This window comes from Solanum tuberosum, unplaced genomic scaffold, assembly GCF_000226075.1.
Source record: "Solanum tuberosum cultivar DM 1-3 516 R44 unplaced genomic scaffold, SolTub_3.0 scf00103, whole genome shotgun sequence".
NCBI classification, from domain to species: domain Eukaryota; kingdom Viridiplantae; phylum Streptophyta; class Magnoliopsida; order Solanales; family Solanaceae; genus Solanum; species Solanum tuberosum.
Window position 1 is genome coordinate 153,313 of NW_006239027.1, and position 20,053 is coordinate 173,365.

The following is a 20,053-nucleotide window of genomic DNA, read 5'->3' on the forward strand; positions in this document are numbered from 1 at the left end:
CACCATTTAAGAGGAACAAAGAAGTTGAATAAACCTTTGAAAGAACAAAAATATTGGAGATGACAAAAAAATTCATGTTACTTACAGGAAAAATTGCTACTAAAAAAGCATGGCCTATATGTAAGCAGACAAAAAGGAAGCTACTTACAAAACATAACCAAAATCACCTCGGAGAGGCAAACGCGTACCTCTCAACGTAGGTGCTTTTGATCTATGAACAGATGAATATACACTTGCTTTAACAAGACCTTTAGCTGTGTACTATACTCTATCTTCAGCCGACTCTACACTATGCTGTGTACCTTGACTAAAAAAATCGGAACTAAAATCTGGACTACCAAATGCCATCCTTCGAAACAATCTTATTTCTGCAGATTGTTCTGCAGAGTTATATATTGTACTTTCGCCAACTTTCATCCCATTGGTTAGATCAGACACAGACATGTTATCAAAAGCTCTCATGATCTACAAAGAATAAGAATGATCGGAATGTTAAGTCCCTTTGTGACAAGTCTTAACGGTGCTTCAGGCGTAAGATTTTAGTGAAATGAAGAATCAGTTACCTGTCCCATCCCTGGTCTCTTTGCAGCTGAGTGGCGCACACAAGCTGCAGCTGCCTCAATCAGTTGAAACATCTCAGGGATAACATAATTCCTCTCGAGGCGTGGATCTGCCAGCTGATCAAATTCCAATTTCTCAAGGGCATGAGAAAGCAACGGTCGAGCCTGGAAGAGAAAAAAGATCAAGTTGCAGCATGTCTCACCAAGTTTTACATCGATACGATTTCAAAACAGTGTTAGGCTGATTCAATGTGAGTTGTCACTTGTCATGATAAGTAATAGAATTTAGTTCTACTCGAAAGACTAAACATTCTCAGGAACCAAATGGAAATAGAAATAACTTTTAGTAGAAGCCTTCCTGCTCAGGTAATCAGAGGGAATAAATCATTTTCCGTATAAGAAACGATTATTATATGGACTCAAATGAACCCTTACAAGACAGAAACTTCCCGAAAATGAAACACCAAATTTGTGCAATTAGTACACAATTTTCTTTCACCCACTCAGTCATGCAAGCTGCAAATGAGTTGGAATAGAGTCGAAACACTTAATATCCTACAACATCAAATCTATCTGCATCCTTTCCTTGATTTCTCCTATTTAACTAAAGGATATAAGAAAATGCGATGAACACAGGGTGCCAACGATTATCCTTAATTAATGTCCTGAAAATAAATAATCACAATTCCCTAGGTGTGTCCACTTCCAATAATCCTCTGAACTTTATCAATCTTACAAACAAAAACAAGGACAAGCTCACTGCCATTTGTAAGAAGAGCAACTCTGATCCATTGAATTGGTAGATGAGTAGAAGGCATCTATATGGTAGGTCGAACAATAAACGAATTCTGTTGCAAATACTCTATTCCTAAAGTCAAAAAGGACAAACACACTTTCCAGAGGCTAATGTTTTGGTAGTTTCTCATGCTAAGGTTTCCAGGATAGAGGTCTGAATTTCTTTTAAAACAATTTATAGCTGAGAAACCTCCCAGCATACTGATGTGCTAGAACAAAGAAAGTTAAAAGAAATGAACTTTCGAAGAGGTGAGACTAGACGCCTGCTGTAGAGTAGCAGTGTAGCACCAATGGTGGTTTCTTCAAACCTCATCGACCAAGTTTTTGTGCAGTGTGGAAATGACAGGACGAATCAGCAAATCCTAAATGTAGAGGTTGTCCTAGTAAAATGGACTAAACACAGTACTTGTACTCTGCCAATTCATATAAGTTAACTTGTACGTGAGACAAATAACCAGTGCATAATTATCACATAACGTGGAGAGTGGCTGATGAAAGAGACCTCATGCCGCTTTGGAATCGGAGAAAGAAGAGATTGGTTTGACTATAAACATACCCATTCAACCAGACTCTCGTCCCCTAAAGGCTGAGATGTATCAACAGGCTTCCGTCCAGTAATTAGCTCCAGAAGCACAACCCCAAAAGAATATATATCGGATTTTTCTGTCAGCTTGCCACTTGATGCATATTCAGGAGCCATGTATCTGAAACGATTCAAGGTATTAATATACACATAAAGAGGAGGAATATAATGCATTTTTTCCTATATTCCACTTAGTGTTTAAGTTGGTGATGGAACATACCCAAATGTTCCCACAACACGTGTTGTAACATGAGTTTTTGCATCCTGAGCTAATTTAGCTAATCCAAAATCAGAAACCTGTGAAAAATAAATAGAATTATAAGTCAGTTTGCGAATCAAAGAATGCCACTAATGGAGTTTGAGTATGTCGACATACCCGAGCCTCGAAGTTAATATCCAAAAGAATGTTTGATGACTTAATGTCTCTGTGGATAATACGAGGATGGCCTGTCATCACCAGGAAAGATGAGTGAAACAAAAGAAGAGTGATAATTATGAAATCCAGAGTTAAAGAGTGATAATTAGAATAAGTGTACCACGTTGATATTATAGGCAACAAGAACAAGGAGGTCGTATATTACAGATCACGCCAATATCACAACTTCCCCTGCTCTAGTTTTCCTCTCTCTTCTATTTCTTCTTTTAACAGTATAATTATAAGCATTTGCTACTGATTAATGTGACTTTTAGTTAAAATATTTATATACATCTTCCCCCCCCTTGTTTCTTTGTTCTCTTCAAGCAAATAGGACGAGAAAGTTGATAGTGGAGTATCTTATATACTTGTTCAATGTATTTTTTTTTTACAAGTATTGTTCAATGTTTTTTGTAATTGATGCAGAAAGAGATGGGTTCGTTAAAAAAATTTAACGGTGATAATCAGGTACATATTATCTGATGGTGCAATTTTCGCAGTTCTTTAGTCATATTTTATTCACCCAGAGAAGAAACAAAGTGCAGATAATCAATCATAACTATAAGAATTAAAGAAGTGAAGAAAGTTACAATCTTCATGCAGATAAGCTATTCCACGAGCAGCACCAACAGCAATCTTAACACGTGTTGTCCAATCCATAACAGGCCTTCCTTCGGCTGTAAATTGCAAGTATCAACATCTAGTTTTAATGACAAAATGCCAACAATGAGTTCTTATTAAAAAAAAAAAGATTTGTATTTACCATGAAGATGGAAGTAAAGGGTGTTATTTGGGACATATTCATAAACAAGCAGCCTTCTATTTTCAGAAATGCAATAACCTACAAGGGAAACCAAATGGCGATGGTGTACTCGACTAATGATTTCAACTTCAGCTCTGAATTCCCGGTCCCCTTGGCTCCCACCAATATCTAGTTGCTTTACTGCTACATCCCTCCCATCTGGTAGACATCCTTTGTATACAGAACCAAATCCACCCGCCCCCAACAAATTCTCAGCCGAGAAGTCACCAGTAGCCTTAACTAGTTCTTCGTAGGTAAACCATATCTTTGGATTTCCAAATCCACCAGATCCTCCAGGAGAATTTAGGAATTTGTTGCCAGTTCCATTTCTGGTATCAGGTGTTGATTCCTGTATCTTCAATAAGACGGAATCTGTACACAATTTGAGCATCTTCTCAGATTGCATTAAATTTATGAACCACAAATATTACATTGATGTTGCTTCAAAAAGATCTGAAACATATACTGACGTGCTAATGAATAATATACTAGTTTCTGAAAAGTTACCTGAATTTGGGGTGGAGCCCGAAGGGGTTGGCATGACATTCCCGCCACTGGGACGAAAAGCCTTTTTCTTTCGCTTCCATACGCACCAACCCACTAATCCAACAATACTAAGCAATAAAACAGCAACAATGACGCCAATCGCAACTGTACCTCCAGTTCCTAGGCCGCTACTACTGGGACTGTTTGAGCTACCTGCTGCATCGTCACTGGAGCTATTGGTAGTGGTTCCACCTGAAGGAACTGATGGTGAAGAAGGTGTATTTTTAGGAGGTTCCAAGGATGGTGTAGGAGGTGAACCTTGTGGTGGCGTAAATGCTGGCGATGGAGGTGAATTTGTAGGAGGGTCAGAGGCTGGGGTAGGAGGTGAGCCTTTTGGTGGCACAGACGCTGGTGATGGAGGTGAATTCACGGGTGGTGAAGGGGGTGAGCCTTTCGGAGGTTCAGGAGATTGTGGTGGTGGAGTAGGATCCGGATTCTGTGCAGGTGGCGGAGGTGAAAAAGGTGGAGAATCAACTTTGGGAGGTGGTGAAGGTGAACTTGGAGGAGTGGTTGGTTGTGGTGGAGGTGAGGTAGGAGGAGGATCATCTTTTGGAGGCGGTGGAGGTGAACTTGTAGGAACAGTTGGTTGTGGGGGAGGTGAGACAGGTGGAGGCTCAACTTCTGGAGGTGGTGATGAACTAACTGGTGGGCTAGGTGTAGTTGGAGGAGAACTAGCAGGGGGAGGAGAAGATTGAGGTGGTGGTGAACTGGAAGGCGGAGGAGAAGATATAGGTGGTGGTGAACTAGCAGGTGGGATAGGTGGAGGACTAACAGTTGGAGGAGCGGATTCTGTGGGTGGGGAAGCCATTGGAGGAGGCAATGTCACGTTACTTGGAGGAGGCGATTGTGGCAGTGTTGGTGAGGCCGGGGGAGGAGAAGATTGCGGGGGTAATGTTGGAGGAAGAGAAGACACAGGTGGTGCTGTCGCATTAGGCTGAGATGCAGGGACCGGAGAAGAAAGCTGAGGAGGTGGACTCAAGACAACTGGTGGAACAGGAAATGGTGCAAGACTTGGAGGTGGAGAAACTACTACTGACATTTCACCACCACCAAAAACTTGCTAAATTTACACCATTTTTCTGATAGTAAACTCTCCAAACATCAATCAAAATTAGCAGTATTTCAAGAATTCTACCCAACGGAGGGCACAATTTGCTCTAACTGAATTTCCCCGAAAGAGGTACCACAAACATCCAATAAATTGCTAAAATTGGTATCCCAGAAGATCAGAATTCGTAAACCAATTCACTCCCAAGTGAGAAAGCAATCACTTCCTTTCCAAGCTAAACACCTAGCAATTTCAGACAAAAACAACAAAAGATTCAAGCTTTCTGCAAATTCAACTCAGTAAACTTGTCGAACAACGAAACAACAAAAAGGTTCAATCTTTCAAGAAACTCATTCAGAATTCACCAATCACTGTAAAATAAGGTATCCAAAATGCAATGTATTGCTTCTTCCTATGTTAAAATCAGTATCCCGGAAGATTAAAATCCATAGACCAATTCATTCCCAAGTAAGATAAAGCACTTTAGTTCCTCTCCAAGCTAAACACCAACGGATATCAGAAAAAAAAAAAAAATACAAGATTCAAGCTTTCCACAAATTCAATTTGGTAAACTCGTCGAATAACAGAACAACGAAAAAGATTCAATCTTTCAAGAAACTCTTTCAGAATTCACCAACCAGTATAAAGTAAAAAATGAAAAAGTAATCCCACAAATTCAACTCAGTAAAAACTCATCGAATAACAAAACAACAAAAAGGTTCAATCTTTCAAGAAACTCATTCAGAATTCACCAACCACTATAAAGTTAAAAACAAAAAAGTAATCCAAAATGCAATGAATTGCTTCTTCCTATGTTAATATTAGTATCCCAGAAGATCGAAAGTCATATACCAATTCACTCCCAAGTGAGACAAAGCAATTCACTACCTCTCCAAGCTAAACACGTAGGAATTTAAGGAAAAAAACAACACCAAAAGATTCAAGTTTCCACAAATTCAACTCAGTAAACTCATCAAACAACGCAACAACAAAAAGGTTCAATCTTCAAGAAACTCATTCAGAGTTCACCAACCACTATAAAGTAAAATACGAAAAAGTACTCCAAAATGCAATGAATTGCTTCTTCTTATGTTAAAATCAGTATTCCCGAAGATCAAAATCCATAAACCAATTCACTCCCAAGTAAGATAAAGCAATTCACTACCTCTCCAAGCTAAACACTTAGGAATTTCAGAAAAAAAAAACCAACAAAAGATTCAAGCTTTCCACAAATTCAACTCAGTAAAAACTCATCGAAAAACAAAACAACAAAAAGGTTCAATATTTCAAGAAACTCATTCAGAATTCACCAACCACTATAAAGGTAAAAACGAAAAAGTAATCCAAAATGCAATGAATTGCTTCTTCCTATGTTTAAATTAGTATCCCGGAAGATCAAAATCCATAAACCAATTCACTCCGAAGAGAGAAAACGCAATTCACTACCTCTCCAAGCTAAACACCCAGGAATTTCAGGAAAAAACCAACAACAATTTCAAGCTTTCCACAAATTCAACTCAGTAAAAACTCATCGAATAACAAAACAACAAAAAGGTTCAATCTTTCAAGAAACTCATTCAGAATTCACCAACCACTATAAAGTAAAAAACGAAAAAGTAATCCAAAATGCAATGAATTGCTTCTTCCTAATGTTTAAATTAGTATCCTGGAAGATCAAAATCCATAAACCAATTCACTCCCAAGAGAGAAAAAGCAATTCACTACCTCTCCAAGCTAAACAGCTAGGAATTTCAGGAAATAAACAACAACAATTTGAAGCTTCCCACAAATTCAACTCAGTAAAAACTCATCGAATAACAAAACAACAAAAAGGTTCAATCTTTCAAGAAACTCATTCAGAATTCACCAACCACTATAAAGTTAAAAACAAAAAAGTAATCTAAAATGCAATGAATTGCTTCTTCCTATGTTAAAATCAGTATTCCCGAAGATCAAAATCCGTAAACCAATTCACTCCCAAGTAAGGTAAAGCAATTCACTACCTCTCCAAGCTAAACACTTAGGAATTTCAGAAAAACAACAAGAAAGATTCAAGCTTTCCACAAATTCAACTCAGTAAAAACTCATCGAATAACAAAACAACACAAAAATTCGATCTTCCAAGAAATTCATTGAGAAATCACCAACCACTATAAACTAAAAACGAAAAAGTAATCCAAAATGCAATGAATTGCTTCTTCCTATGTTAAAAAAATCAGTATCCCCGAAGATCAAAATCCGTAAACCAATTCACTCCAAAGTAAGATAAAGCAATTCACTACCTCTCCAAGCTAAACACTTAGGAATTTCAGAAAAACAACAAGAAAGATTCAAGCTTTCCACAAATTCAACTCAGTAAACTTGTTGGACAACAAAACAAACAAAAAGGCTCAATCTTTGTCACTCATACAGAATTCACCAAAAACTGAGGGAAAAAAAGAAGCCAAATTAGCATAACTCCATTACACACATTCCCAAGTCCTTATGATAATTAAATCAAGAAACTGAAATCACTGATAACCCTTATAGCAGAAACAGAAACATACCCAAATCACAAAATGTAGAATCCCAAGATCACCTCATAGATAGAAAATCACAAAAACCCCAGATACCCAAATCAAGAAAAGAACCAAAAAAAAATCCCCAAAATCCCAATGTTATCATTCACATCCAAAAATTCAATCTTTCGAACCAAAACCCCATAAATCCAATTATAATTTATAAAGATATCAGCCAATCAGATAAACCAAAGATTGTTAAAAATTCAATCTTTTTCCATGTAACTGGCAAATGATCAAATGTAAGAATCAAGAATCAATCTTTAAAGCAAAAAAATCAAAATAGAAAGAAAGCCTATACTTATATGGGGTCTGCAGAATCCAATCTTTCTAGTGCACCAACAGTGAAATCTATGAACTTTTTTTTAAAAAAAAATGAGAATACAAATGCATATATTTGTTACATATATATTATGTAGGGAATATGATGTTTTTTTCAATATTGTCATAAAAGTCATTATTTTCATGATTATTAAATGAATTTGCTTTGCTTTGCTTTCTAAAACGTCAACATCAAATGCATAATATAATAAATAAATTTTTAAAGCTAAGATTGCGCAACGTTGCATCTATTGCATAAAGAGTCAGCGCCTATAAATCAAGCTTTTTCACAAGCCTACATTTGTTCGCAGCTATCTCGATTATTTTATCAAATATTTGTTATCTTCTACCAACATATGTTAGACAAATTCTTATGCTAATATTTTTCTTATCACGGTAACATTTAAATTGATTTGTGCGCACCCTTCTATCAGCATGCATACGTATCGAATAAATTTATCTATTTTTTTTATGAAGGTAATGTTTGGGCCAAATTGTTTGACTATGTTTCATTAGTTATCTGGCCTCCACCAGAGGAGGGGTTATTAGATAGGATATGATGTAGTTTCACTTTTACCGAGTACATGATCTTAGTTAGAAGGGTGTGGAGGGTATGAATTATGATAGAAGGTTAGTAGTTAGCAGTGTGTTGTCTTGTTGTTCGTTCATATTAGTAGTCATAGTATTGCTCTTGTTGTTTCTTGTCCTTCGATTTCTGTTACTATATGTTAATTTCTTGTACCTCAATTATCGCAGTTTCTGTTATGTTACTCTCTTTTGTTATTAGATGTTTTTTGTACCTCAATTGTTGGACTGTTTTTTCTTGAATCGAGGGACTATCGAAAATAAGCTCTTTACCTTTGAGGTAGAAATGAAAGATCTACGTACACTTCACCCTCTCTAAACTCCTAGTGAATATATTATTTTATTTGTAGATTATATAATCTTTTGAATAGATTTTCTACTTTTTAGTCTAAGTAGAATTATTTATCATATTCCTTTTTTACCCCACTTTAAAATAATCAATAATTAATTTTCACTTTTTACTTAAACTCTTTAATTAGGATGATAGAACATATACTTTACTAACTAAATAAATACATTTTCACTTTGTGTTTAATATTTTCATGCTTCGATTAGTTTGACACGCTAAGTAAATAAAAATAATTAATTACTTATAATATATTTGTACAAGTTATAATTGATAAAAACTTTACATAATAAACAAAAAAAATCAAAATATTTTTTTTATTCTATGAACCTTAAATTAAACTTGTTTTTGAAAATCTTGCCAACTATATGACTTATCTTGAGATCAACTCTCATCGTTTACCAAGTCAAAATAAATAAATAAAAAAGAAAATCCCCATTTTGACCTTTTCAACGTATAAATGTTGATGAGTTGAACACATTAATCAATAAGACAAAATAATATGAGTACATTACAAAATAATCTTCCAGAATTACTAAATCAAGAAAAACACCGACACCAAATTAACAAATACTTTATTTAATTAAAATAATTTCATACAAGTAATAATCAAAGTTTTCAAAATATTTCTAATAGTTGATTGATCATATGTCAGAACAGATTAGTTCAACAAAACACTTTAGATTCATATAGGGTCTGATGAAAAATTGCAATTTATAAAAATATGACATAGAATATTAGTATCTACTTTCACAATTGAATTCGTGATCTATAAATCGTCACACGTAAAGACACATGAATCATGATGATTACAATTATTAATATTCGGTTCCACTATGTTCATATTATTCAAGAATATTAATAATCAAACACTAATTTTGTCAAAACCTTTTTTGTTTTTTGTTTTTTTTGCTTTAATCAGTATGAGCCCACATCAATTATTAACTGATGATTCGATAAAACTATTACTTGGTTATAATTAAAATAATTACTAATTAATGATAATCATATGTGCTTACAATTTTTAAGGCTGCTTTGTAAAATTTAGCAATTGACAGTCATATGCTAGTTGTAATTGAAAAAGAAGAAAGAAAAACATAATTTAAATAGTGCCCACTAAAATGTAGTTAATAAATATATAGATTACAAATATAAAGTAATATCGACCAAGCATCCAAATGTATAACTTTTCCCCACACACAAAAACACACACTCATATATATTATCAGAAATCTTATTGATGTAATAAATATTTACATGCGTAATAATTTTTTTCAAATTTTGAATCAGAAGTTTCTGATAAAATACTTTATCATATATATATATATATATATATATATATATTCAATTGAAACAAATTATAATTAATTCGAGTGTCTAGATAAAATGTGCTAGAAAATCTGAAAAGTTGTCAATGTATTAAATCGAAAGGAAAATATGAGAAAACTATTGGAACAAAATAATTATAAATGATAGAAAAATACAAAGTATCAATTAATTTTTTTAAATTATTTTTGTTGCTAAAATATGAGAAAAAATAAAATTGAACCAATAAGTGGACCTTCTTTTTTAAAAATATAATTTGAAAATGAAAGGCATGAAAGCTGCCTTTACTTTACTTCCATATACAAATAAAGCAAAATATAAATTCTCTAGTTGGTTGATATTGAATTATTCTATTTAATTAATTTGACTTTGACTGGATTTTTTCTTTATTATTTATCAAAAAATCAACTTTTTATAAAAAAATATATATAAACGCGTTATTTTAAATTTTAGTTTTTGTTAACATCTATGGCGTTTTTTATTCCATTTTCCTAAATGACAAATCCTCATGGGATTTCTCAAAATCTAATTAGTAAATAATTAAAAACATAGTAACAGTGACATTAATTTTATAATTAATTTTATAATTAGAAATCAAACTTATTACAACTTGTGTTTATTTATTTGTAAAAAATAAACCACTTTTGTTTTATATGTGGTTGTGCACGTGCATGATGGTCAAAGTCCAACTTTCATATGCACAAAGTACAATCCTAATTAGTATTTTAATCATACCTTGATTAAGCTGAACATGTCAGTTTCATCATGTTAAACTTTTATAAACATTTTTGCTTAGTACTACACCTTAAAAGTAACGTTGTAAGTCAAAAAATCTATTATGTTTAACCAACGATTTACAAGCAAAAATTACCACTTTCTTCTTGTAATTACCGCTATTGCGTGTCTGCAATAATGGAGTAATACAACTCACGTGTCTGGAAAGGATAGAATGTATGTAGACCTTATCCTACCTTTGTGGGGTAAAGAAGTTATTTTCGATAAACTATCAACTCACAAAATGCAAGTTATGTGGTATATATGAAGAACTAAAATTAATGGTCATTTTTTCTATACATTAAAAATCATTTCCGCTTCGTGATATATATGAAGGACTAAAATAGTCCAACCTTTTTACATTTAGGACCATTTTGATCATTTTCTTGAGTTCAGACTGAACTCAATAATTTCAATTCAAACTTTATATTAATATTAAAATATTTATTAAATTTATATAAAAATTAAATTACTAACACTTGATATCGTTATTTCGAAACTTAGCCACTAATTTTCAAAAGGTATGGAGATCATGTATTTTTGTTAGTGGTTGGGTTGGTGGAACAAAAGATGGGTCTAATTACATGCAGACAATCGTACGTTTTTCCCACTTTCTTTTTACGCACTTTGTAAGGACTACATTTTTTCTCCAATTTCTTCAAATCTTTTATTCCCAATTTGGCATACGACGAAACGGCAAATTCAGAATTTAAATGTTTTTGAGGGTTTTAATAGAAATTTTTTTATTCATAAATGTTTATTTAACTTTATAAATATATATAAAAAATTTGATCTTAAATCAGTAAGTTCTGATAAAGTTGTTCAATTCATGATTGGTTCGGTCGTTGACATAGAAAATTGAGTTATTTTAGTACACAAATGTATATATATACGTATGTTATGACATGTACACAATGTCAACTTTTGTATTATTATTATTTTTTTGGAAGACTTAAAATAAAATAGATTGAACATAATTTGGATATGATAAATAAAAAAAGTGACGATTTTTCTGTATTCTAGAACTTTTAAGTTATGGTAATAAAATAATCTGAAAATTTGGTTTATGGTCCCACTTTGAGAGTCACCAAGAATTAAAGTTGATTTTCCAAAGTTTAATTATTCCTCTTGACTTTTTATTTGTTCAAAAATTCAAAAGTTCAAATAAATTAATGTTGTCCATATCTTTGCTTACATTTGCAACATTCTAGTTGGATAATTTTGAAATGATGTGATACTTCAAGGCCTACTATAGACCATTGTTCTAATGCTCTCCAATAGGAAAATTTCATAATTAAGTAGCGTTATTAGGGTTTATTTTTGCAAAATATAGCAAAATTTTATTTTTAGATGTATCGATACGTATATATGTAATATGTGGGTTGAGATCGCTAGTTCAGATAATTTTTCCTTCTTTCAAATTCTATCTTGGGCTGGGCTAATAAAAAAATTGGATCCATGGGATGCACAAAAACTCAACTTCTCTGTATCAACATTTTCTGTATGGGGGATTGGGGGTGTAACAAATAGAGTCGTTTAGTTGGTGACAAGTTATACTGAGATTCACAATCCCCGTAATTATAACTCTGGAACAACTTGTTCACCAACCAAACGACACCGTTCAAGCAAGAGAATCATCATATATTCTTCAAGTATTTTCCCATTTTCAACTTTTTTTCTCTCCAACTTGAAGTCACAAATGAGTACATATAACTCTGCACAAAACAGTAGAATGTATCATGTCAAAAGCTGCTGAATTTTTAGAAAACAAATGTGAAGATGTCATCATGTCAAGACTACCAACAAAGAACTTACTCGTACTTTACTTAGTGCACGTAGCACGGAAAGTATATCTCCCTAGAGTACATCTCCTACCTAAATTTTACTTCGAGTTCAGCTAAACCGGAGCTTAGCTGAACAAAAAGCAAGTGCTTTGTTACTCTGATTGCTCTCTCTCGTTCCATGCTATTTGAAGACAGGAGGCACTAAGATGGTATAAATGCAAAATATCAATGAGGGATCAGTTTTGAGTCAGTTCCCCAATCTGGAGTTTCTCCTCAAATGGATTTCAGCTGCCCAGCTTTTTCCTATTTCGGTTTGAAATTTGCCTGCATGTAGATATATACAGATCGTCGATATATGACTTGTAATGAGCAAGACCGAAAAAAGAGCATGGAAATTAAAAGGATCAATGACCTGCAGTTGAAAGGAAAAACTCATCCAGCACCTTTCCGTGTTCTGTCAAAAACAAAGTATCAATGGAAGTTATAGAGAGAACGTAGTATCAACTCATTTATAGATATGAGTTCATAGGATGATAGATACAAATATATGTAACCGAGAAATCACAAGGCTAAGTGGGACAGATTTGGAACTCAGCGAATAATAGGCTCGCCCTCCTACCCTTCCCCACTTAAATAATACACTTTTGTTTGGGATAGGGTTTGAACCCGTGATGCGTGCCTAACCCACTTAACACATGCTGCACTCTTACCACTAGACCAAATTCATGGTGGCGTGATAGATAGGAATATATAAGATACTCTTTGCTTGAAGACAGTAGACACCGCGTTTTGACAATATTTTAAGACTTAAGCTACAGATTTGCTTCAAAAAGATTGCTCTTCCTGATCTTAATCGACAAAGAGCAACCTTACAACTAAAAATTTTACACTGCATAGGCAGAGAACTTAGCCTAAGGAAGTTAGCACCATACACCAACTGATGACATGCAGATACCTCAAAATTTCATAAAAAAACTGCAGAGAAACTAAGCGTTTTCAGCTGGCACTCTATGGTGCAAAAAAAGTGGCACTCAGACTGATTAATGAGCTCCAAGAACATTTTATACCAGATGATTACTAGCTATGGTCCAGAGTCACCAGACGTAGAACAGATTGAAGAAACAACTTCAGAAAATTAGTTTACTGCACTAGTTCTACCTTTGATACTAAAATCACCTTTCAAAGTAGTGAGAGGCACAAACTAGAAAATATATTCAGTAAAAGTAGTAGGTTTTGATTCTGTAACTTGAATATTTTGGAGAATAGTTATTCACCTGATTCATATTCCAATGCCTGCAGAATCATTTCAACCTGGAGAAGATCGGAAAAAACGTGATATCTATCAGATGTTATATGATTTAAGGACCTAGTAGAGTGATAAGAGCCAACGTGGTACTCATTAAATTAGAGACTCAAAACTTACAGGAGGGGTGACAGCATAGAAGCGGTGAGTGAATGTAATTTACCATCACTACAGGTAAAGATGCAGTACAGGATTTATAGTGGAATTTGAAACCAAGATAAGCACATCCACCAATCTCTTAAAGCAAGAGATAGTGACACGAGAAGGTTACAAAACTAAAGTCTAAAGGAACAATACCATCTTTTTCCAGATTTCAATAAGCAAGACAAAACTATTACGAGCATAGTTGCAGTGTTTCCAGCTATTTCCAATGGGAGTATATGCAGTAATTTTAAAGAAGACAGGGATGAAAGAACCAGTAATTGAGAAAAACTAGTGGAGCAATACATTAACAAATCACTCAAAGTTCCAAAATGAACTACGAACTGACAAAATTAGACCAGGAAAAGAAGTAGTACACTCAAGATATGAAGCTTCTCGTAATTTTACTAAATATTGTAAGGAAGTTAGTAATTCATACCTTGTCAAAATCTTTTACAAGATTGGCTTCCAGTGAAGCATTGTTTTCGTACTCTTGCCACAGTTCTTTAATCTCTTCAGCTGGAAATATTATAAAAACGTGATATTACATTGTCATGTTAAAAGAAACTCCTTTACTAGAGTTTTTGACTGCTTTGGAGAGAAAAAATAAGGTATGATATCAAAAATAAAGTAATACCTCTCATCCCTCCACCAAGAACTTCGCACATTTCAGTCAAAGCAGCTTGCTCAAGTCTGCTTTTTTCAGCCTTAGGTACACCATCAGATGGAGTTATATCTCCGACAATTGCTATAAAAGTTCAAAATTACTATCAAGTGCAAAAACCTCAAATTTATAGAAAATAAGGTGAAAATCTCAGTCCCAGTCCAACCCAAGGAAAAAGAAGACAGAATGAACATGTAGAAGAAGAAAACACTAAAGTGAAACTGAAGAAGGCGGTAAACCTAATTTTTACAACAGAAAATACTATGGCTATAAGAAGTTTGGTAATATATGTAAGTGGTTTAGTAACTGTGGTGTATCAACAGTATTTTCTTTACTTAGATAAACTCATAATCTTAGAGCTTGATGCTTCTTAGATCATTGGAAAAAGGAGGACAACAGATTAACTAATAACCAAACGGTAAACACCACAAGTGCACAGCCAATCAAATTTAGAAAAAAAGGAAAATATGAGCCAACGGGTGTACATTTTTCTAGTTCACAGTCATACATATTTTTTCTTTTGATAAGATGAATACATTATTAATGTAGGAGAAATCCCCGTATACAAGTAGTATACTAAAAGGTATGAAAGATCTACGCCAAAATATGGTTCTCTATAAAAGTCATCCAATCATCTATACAAGCAAGCACCTCATGGATTCACCAAAAAGAAACTACAGACACACAGCTACTCCTCAGATGTACAAAGAAATTTCCGTATGCAAGATATACCAAAGAGAAGAGAGATCTAAGCCAAAATATGGTTCTCCATAAAAGTCATCCTATCATATATACAAACAAGAACCTCATGCAATCACCAAATAAGAAACTGACGGCATGAGGCTACTCCTCACGAATACAAAATCTTTTTAAACCCCCTTAAACACTCCTAGTTGTTTCCTCCATAACGCCCTGGATGGTTTCATTTTTTCTTTCTCCTTCCTTTTCTTTTTTTGTTTGCTTGGTGTGCGTCATTGCCTCTTTCCACATATCCCTGAAAAACTATATGTCTGCTCATTATTCCTTCCTCTTTTTTCGTGATGCTTCTGCAGTAGCAATTTTTTTCACCATTTTATGTTGAAATAAGTCATACAAAAGGGTAGTCGCAGCAAATAATTTAGCCTTCAAGTTGAAAATAAAAACACTGAAATATCAGAAAGATGATTTCGAATTTGGAGGCAATACCTTCTGCAATATCATGAACAATGGCCATCTTGATACACCTGTTACATAAATAGAGAAGCACTATGATTACCTTCTACCTGATAACAGTCACATAATATAAACATAATTTTTTTATTTATGGGATGAAGTGAACAGATGAACATAAGCGTCAAGAGAGTAACACTACAGAAAGAGCATCGAGATCATGTTTGCATGAACAAACTTCAGGTTTCTGAGTAGGAACTACAACCCACATTCAAGAAACGTTCATCAAATGTACACCAGGCTACAACCAAGAAAATTATATGGTCAGTATGCAGAGCTCTGATCATTCATACATTAATCAAACACCAGCTCAGTTCGATTTGTCTAGATGAGAAAGCAACTCAAAGAAAAATCTAAAGAAACCCCATCGTAAAAGGTGAATACATTTTAGATGCTACCACCCTGGGTAGCTATGCTGGATCACACCATTCAGATCTCATACAATTTCAGCATTATATCACAAATCAAAATTTCCTCTATGTATGCTTTACATGAAACTTAATAAACTTCTGAAGATGACTATTTCCTGTATTAATCAAAAGTAGCATTATAACCATTAACAAATTGATAATTAACATAAATAACATATTCCGTCATAAGCTCAAGACGATTGTAACCTCAATATTCAACAATAGAAGCCATTCCAAGGAAAGGCAAAAAAACACAGGAAGGTCACCTTTCCCTGTTAACGCCAGGAAGGTCACCAACAATCAGAGCCATCAAGGACATACGATACATATGATCAGCAATAGATTCAGAACCTTTTATTGCATGATTTACCCATCCCTTCCGCTTTGTGGTCTACAAAACAAGTAGAGGCATTAGGGATACATCTACCCGAATTAAATACAGAGCGCAGACAGGAAACAAATGCAAAAAGGGAATAAAAGATTAATAATTCATCAAGATAGCACTGTACGGTAAAGAGGTTAATTAAGAAAGAAATGCCAGCATAAAAAATGGAGGGCACTATATCTTGTTCCTAACACCACACTATAGGAAGTACAAAACCCTTGAGTGTGAAGGGGAACTCAGATTGCCTAGAAAGAAATTCAATAAGTAAAACCTAATTTCGAGGGTAACAGGGCACAATTTTATACTTTCTTAGGAAGCTTTTGTTTGCAAAGAGCAAAATCATCAAAGTTAACTCATTATCATTGTTTGTTAAACATTGCACCAAGGAAGTCTGTCTTTTTGCTTGAGGTCTGAATATATACATCAATGCCTACATAAGTTTAGAGAATCAGATGGCATTAGAATGAGAAGACTGCTGGGAATATACATTTTCTTAGATGGAACAAGATAATTACATGAACAGCTTAAGTCTTTCCAAACTGCCCTTTCGGCTAAGCTGAAGTTTGTGGATTCCGATTTTGAAAGGTCACTGCCCTTGCACAAAAGAGTTGAAGGTTCGAGAATGCCAAAATGAGCAACAAGTTATAGACTCTACCTTATAGCTCAAGAAAGCTAATTAACGGATTACTTATATTAACTGCATTATTTGAAACAATGCAAAGTGACCTTTACTTCTTAAGCTTATTGTAACATATTTAACTAAGACAGCTTCAGTTCAAAGTCTAAACTCAACATTTAGAAAACGGAACAATCTATTACTGTCCCCAGGGATTTGGTAAGCAGTAAGAGAGTGATTTTGTTGGGGTTAGGCACATGTGACGAGTTCGAACTTTGCCATGGACAAAAGTTTGGTGACTAAGTAGAGAAGGGTAAAGAGGCAGGCCCATTACCCATAGAGTTTCGAAACATGCACCAGCTGGCCCTAAAGGATTTTTCGGTTATCAAAATTAAATGGAGAAGGAACTCTCTGTTTGGTTTTAGTTTCTATCTAGAAAAGCCTTGATTAGGCATATGTACATTCTTTAATCTATCAAACTACAAACTTCAAATATATACAAGCCGAAATAGCAAAATCCCCAATTCCACTTCAATCCTCAATTACAAACTCAAAACTCTCTACTTTTCCCTGCAATGGGCACCATAAATTCATGAACTTAGTCAATCACCATTAACACATACCACACTCTCATCCACTACATCATACTCTGCTACGGCAGTGTGTCCGTGGACGATTCCAACAATGCCCCACCTCAACACAAAACTACCAATATGTCCTCACATTTTCAAATATATAAAAGATCACAACTTTATCACATACCCTCATTTTATATTAGTTTTTCCTACAAAGAATCATAGTAAAAACAGTTTTTCTTTGACTACAACATATTTTGATCTATACAGGTTAAAGCTGCATATAATAGACCCTTGTGTCCCGTCCCTCCCGGAGCTTAGTGCACCAAGCTGACCTTTTTAATGCTCAAACCTCAAACCAAGTCAACACACAAAAGTTCCAATACCCAAAAAGTAAAACTGAAAACACATACAAATCTCTCCTTTATGAAAAATCACATGCATGGAAACATTACCTTAAGACTATGACACAAAGTGAGGAAATCAATGGCATTGGAAGGAGAAGATGAAGCTCCATCACTGTCATTCTTTGATGACCCGGACCCGGAATTCGAGCTACTCGGATCCAAATTCACAGAACCCGGAATGGGTTTCTTAGAACAAGCAAAAACAAGCTTTCTACATTGAAAATCAACCAAAAAAGAAACCTTTTTTAAAGAAATCTGATGAAAAGGGAAAGAAGAGTAATGGGTTGACGATGAAGATGAAAGAAAAAGGGAATTTGGGTTTGCTTTAGCTGCCATGATTGTTACTAAACAAAGATTCTTAAATTTGGGGGAAAAAAATGTTTGATTTCTTTCGATCTTGTCGATGTTTTCTTTACTTTTTTTCAGTGTTGGGGGAAAAGCAAAGAGAAAAATTGGGCCCTTTGTTTCACGGGTCCTCGAAATCCGACTAATTTAGATTCGCATTACATAGGACCTCATTTGAATCTATTAATTTTGATTCATGTGGATAGGGCCTCATTCGAAGGATAGCTGCATAGTGTCAAACCCGAAATCTTTGACTAATTCAGATTCACATCCGCTAGAGCCCCATATTCAAGCGGTATGAGATCTTTTGAATAGCATTTTCTGTCAAAGAATTAAGCTCGAGTGCTTTTTGTCAAAGATTTAAGCTCAAACTCAAATTTTTTGATTATTTCAAATTCACATGAGCTAGAGCCCATTTGAAGAATATCACTTTCTATAAAAGATTTAAACTCGAATACGAAATCTCTAATTAGGAGCGTGCCTATCTAATGTACTATATTCTTCAATTGGTGGTCATTTTTATTGTTTGGGCTTATATTTTCAAGTTTTGCACGGATTGATGTTTCAATTAAATAAAAAAATAACAGAAATCCTAAAAGAAAAAGGAATGGAACTTAGTATTAATTATTTGCTAAATTACAAGAATATACTATTTAAGATCTTAATTTACCTAATATTATTTTAGTTTTTTTATTTACAACATTAACATTTTAATTACAAATATGATATTTTAATATAAATTAAAAATCTACACGATTTTATGTCCTATTTTATTGGTTAGTGGACTAAATTTTTGGGAGTCATATTTTATCTTTTATTTTAATTAATTTTTAGAATCTCAATCACAATTATATTTGGATACGTTTTCTTTAATAAATATCTTACTTTCTCTTTCATGTTAACCTTACACGGAAGAAATATAATTGATGTACTTTTTTTTTCCCTTGGTAAACGCATTGCTGCAACATTTCTTTCATCTTTTTCAAGAAAAAGTTTTGAAACTCCTTTTTGAAAATATTTCTCTTTGTTTCTTTTAAAAATCATCTCTTACAACACAATTTTTTTTACTCTTTGAATAGATCGATTATGAGTAAGAAAGTTGTTTTTGATAATGCTCCCGGAAAGAGTCCTCGTTTGATGAAGGCTTATATCGATGTCAAGAGCCCGATTGTTTGTTCAAAATAAAAAATTACAACTGTTAATTTGAAGAAGATCCGCATTATCATAGTTAATATGATTTGTATCATGTGGTCCATAAATTATCGGGAAAAATTTTTAAACACATTTTTTTTGTGTACACTTTGGTGGTCAATTTGGTACAATTATTGATGATATGTTATTTTAAAGAGTGATATGTGTTAAGGAATATACTTTGGTAGCTGGTCCGGTATTATAATTGGTGATTTGTTGGTTATTAATCGAAATATGTTTTTGTGTATATATTTTGATGGATGGTATAGTTAAAATATTGATAATTTGTTGATTTCAATTTGATGGATGGTGGTCGATTTAGTACAATTATTGATGATATGTTATTTTAAATAGTGATATGTAT

The 20,053-nt window shown here is 33.9% G+C and overlaps 2 protein-coding genes across 3 annotated transcripts; both read right to left on the bottom strand.

Moving 5' to 3' along the window:
• Positions 1–24: 24 nt before the first annotated feature.
• Positions 25–7,695, bottom strand: LOC102594002 (proline-rich receptor-like protein kinase PERK9). Of its 2 annotated transcripts, none has more exons than XM_006348532.2 (9): positions 7,609–7,695; positions 3,663–4,992; positions 3,117–3,527; positions 2,944–3,030; positions 2,315–2,385; positions 2,159–2,235; positions 1,912–2,059; positions 564–725; positions 25–465 (listed from the first exon to the last, which is right to left on the bottom strand). In XM_006348532.2, the coding sequence occupies exons 2-9, from the start codon at positions 4,738–4,740 to the stop codon at positions 262–264; spliced, it is 2,238 nt and encodes a 745-aa protein (XP_006348594.1). In that variant the 5' UTR covers positions 4,741–4,992; positions 7,609–7,695; the 3' UTR covers positions 25–261. The 2 variants fall into 2 exon arrangements, with proteins under 2 accessions (XP_006348594.1, XP_006348595.1); XM_006348533.2 differs by lacking the exon at positions 7,609–7,695 and adding an exon at positions 7,296–7,571.
• Positions 7,696–12,392: 4,697 nt separating this feature from the next.
• Positions 12,393–18,606, bottom strand: LOC102594556 (HD domain-containing protein 2). The gene is made up of 8 exons (XM_006348534.2): positions 18,202–18,606; positions 16,437–16,561; positions 15,737–15,774; positions 14,525–14,635; positions 14,327–14,406; positions 13,718–13,754; positions 12,856–12,897; positions 12,393–12,767 (listed from the first exon to the last, which is right to left on the bottom strand). The coding sequence occupies exons 1-8, from the start codon at positions 18,487–18,489 to the stop codon at positions 12,691–12,693; spliced, it is 798 nt and encodes a 265-aa protein (XP_006348596.1). The 5' UTR covers positions 18,490–18,606; the 3' UTR covers positions 12,393–12,690.
• Positions 18,607–20,053: the final 1,447 nt, after the last annotated feature.

What these genes read in the sequence shown, in the direction of transcription:
- LOC102594556 (XM_006348534.2), bottom strand. Translation starts at nt 18,489, where the DNA reads ATGGCAGCTAAAGCAAACCCAAATTCCCTTTTTCTTTCATCTTCATCG. An exon ending in CTTTGTGTCATAGTCTTAAG is followed by an intron (nt 16,562 to 18,201) that starts GTAATGTTTCCA and finishes CTTGTTTTGTAG; the next exon opens with ACCACAAAGCGGAAGGGATG. An exon ending in TTGTAAAAGATTTTGACAAG is followed by an intron (nt 13,755 to 14,326) that starts GTATGAATTACT and finishes GATCTTCTCCAG; the next exon opens with GTTGAAATGATTCTGCAGGC.
- LOC102594002 (XM_006348532.2), bottom strand. Translation starts at nt 4,740, where the DNA reads ATGTCAGTAGTAGTTTCTCCACCTCCAAGTCTTGCACCATTTCCTGTT. An exon ending in AGCTTATCTGCATGAAGATT is followed by an intron (nt 2,386 to 2,943) that starts GTAACTTTCTTC and finishes TGGTGATGACAG; the next exon opens with GCCATCCTCGTATTATCCAC. An exon ending in ACGAGAGTCTGGTTGAATGG is followed by an intron (nt 726 to 1,911) that starts GTATGTTTATAG and finishes TTTCTCTTCCAG; the next exon opens with GCTCGACCGTTGCTTTCTCA.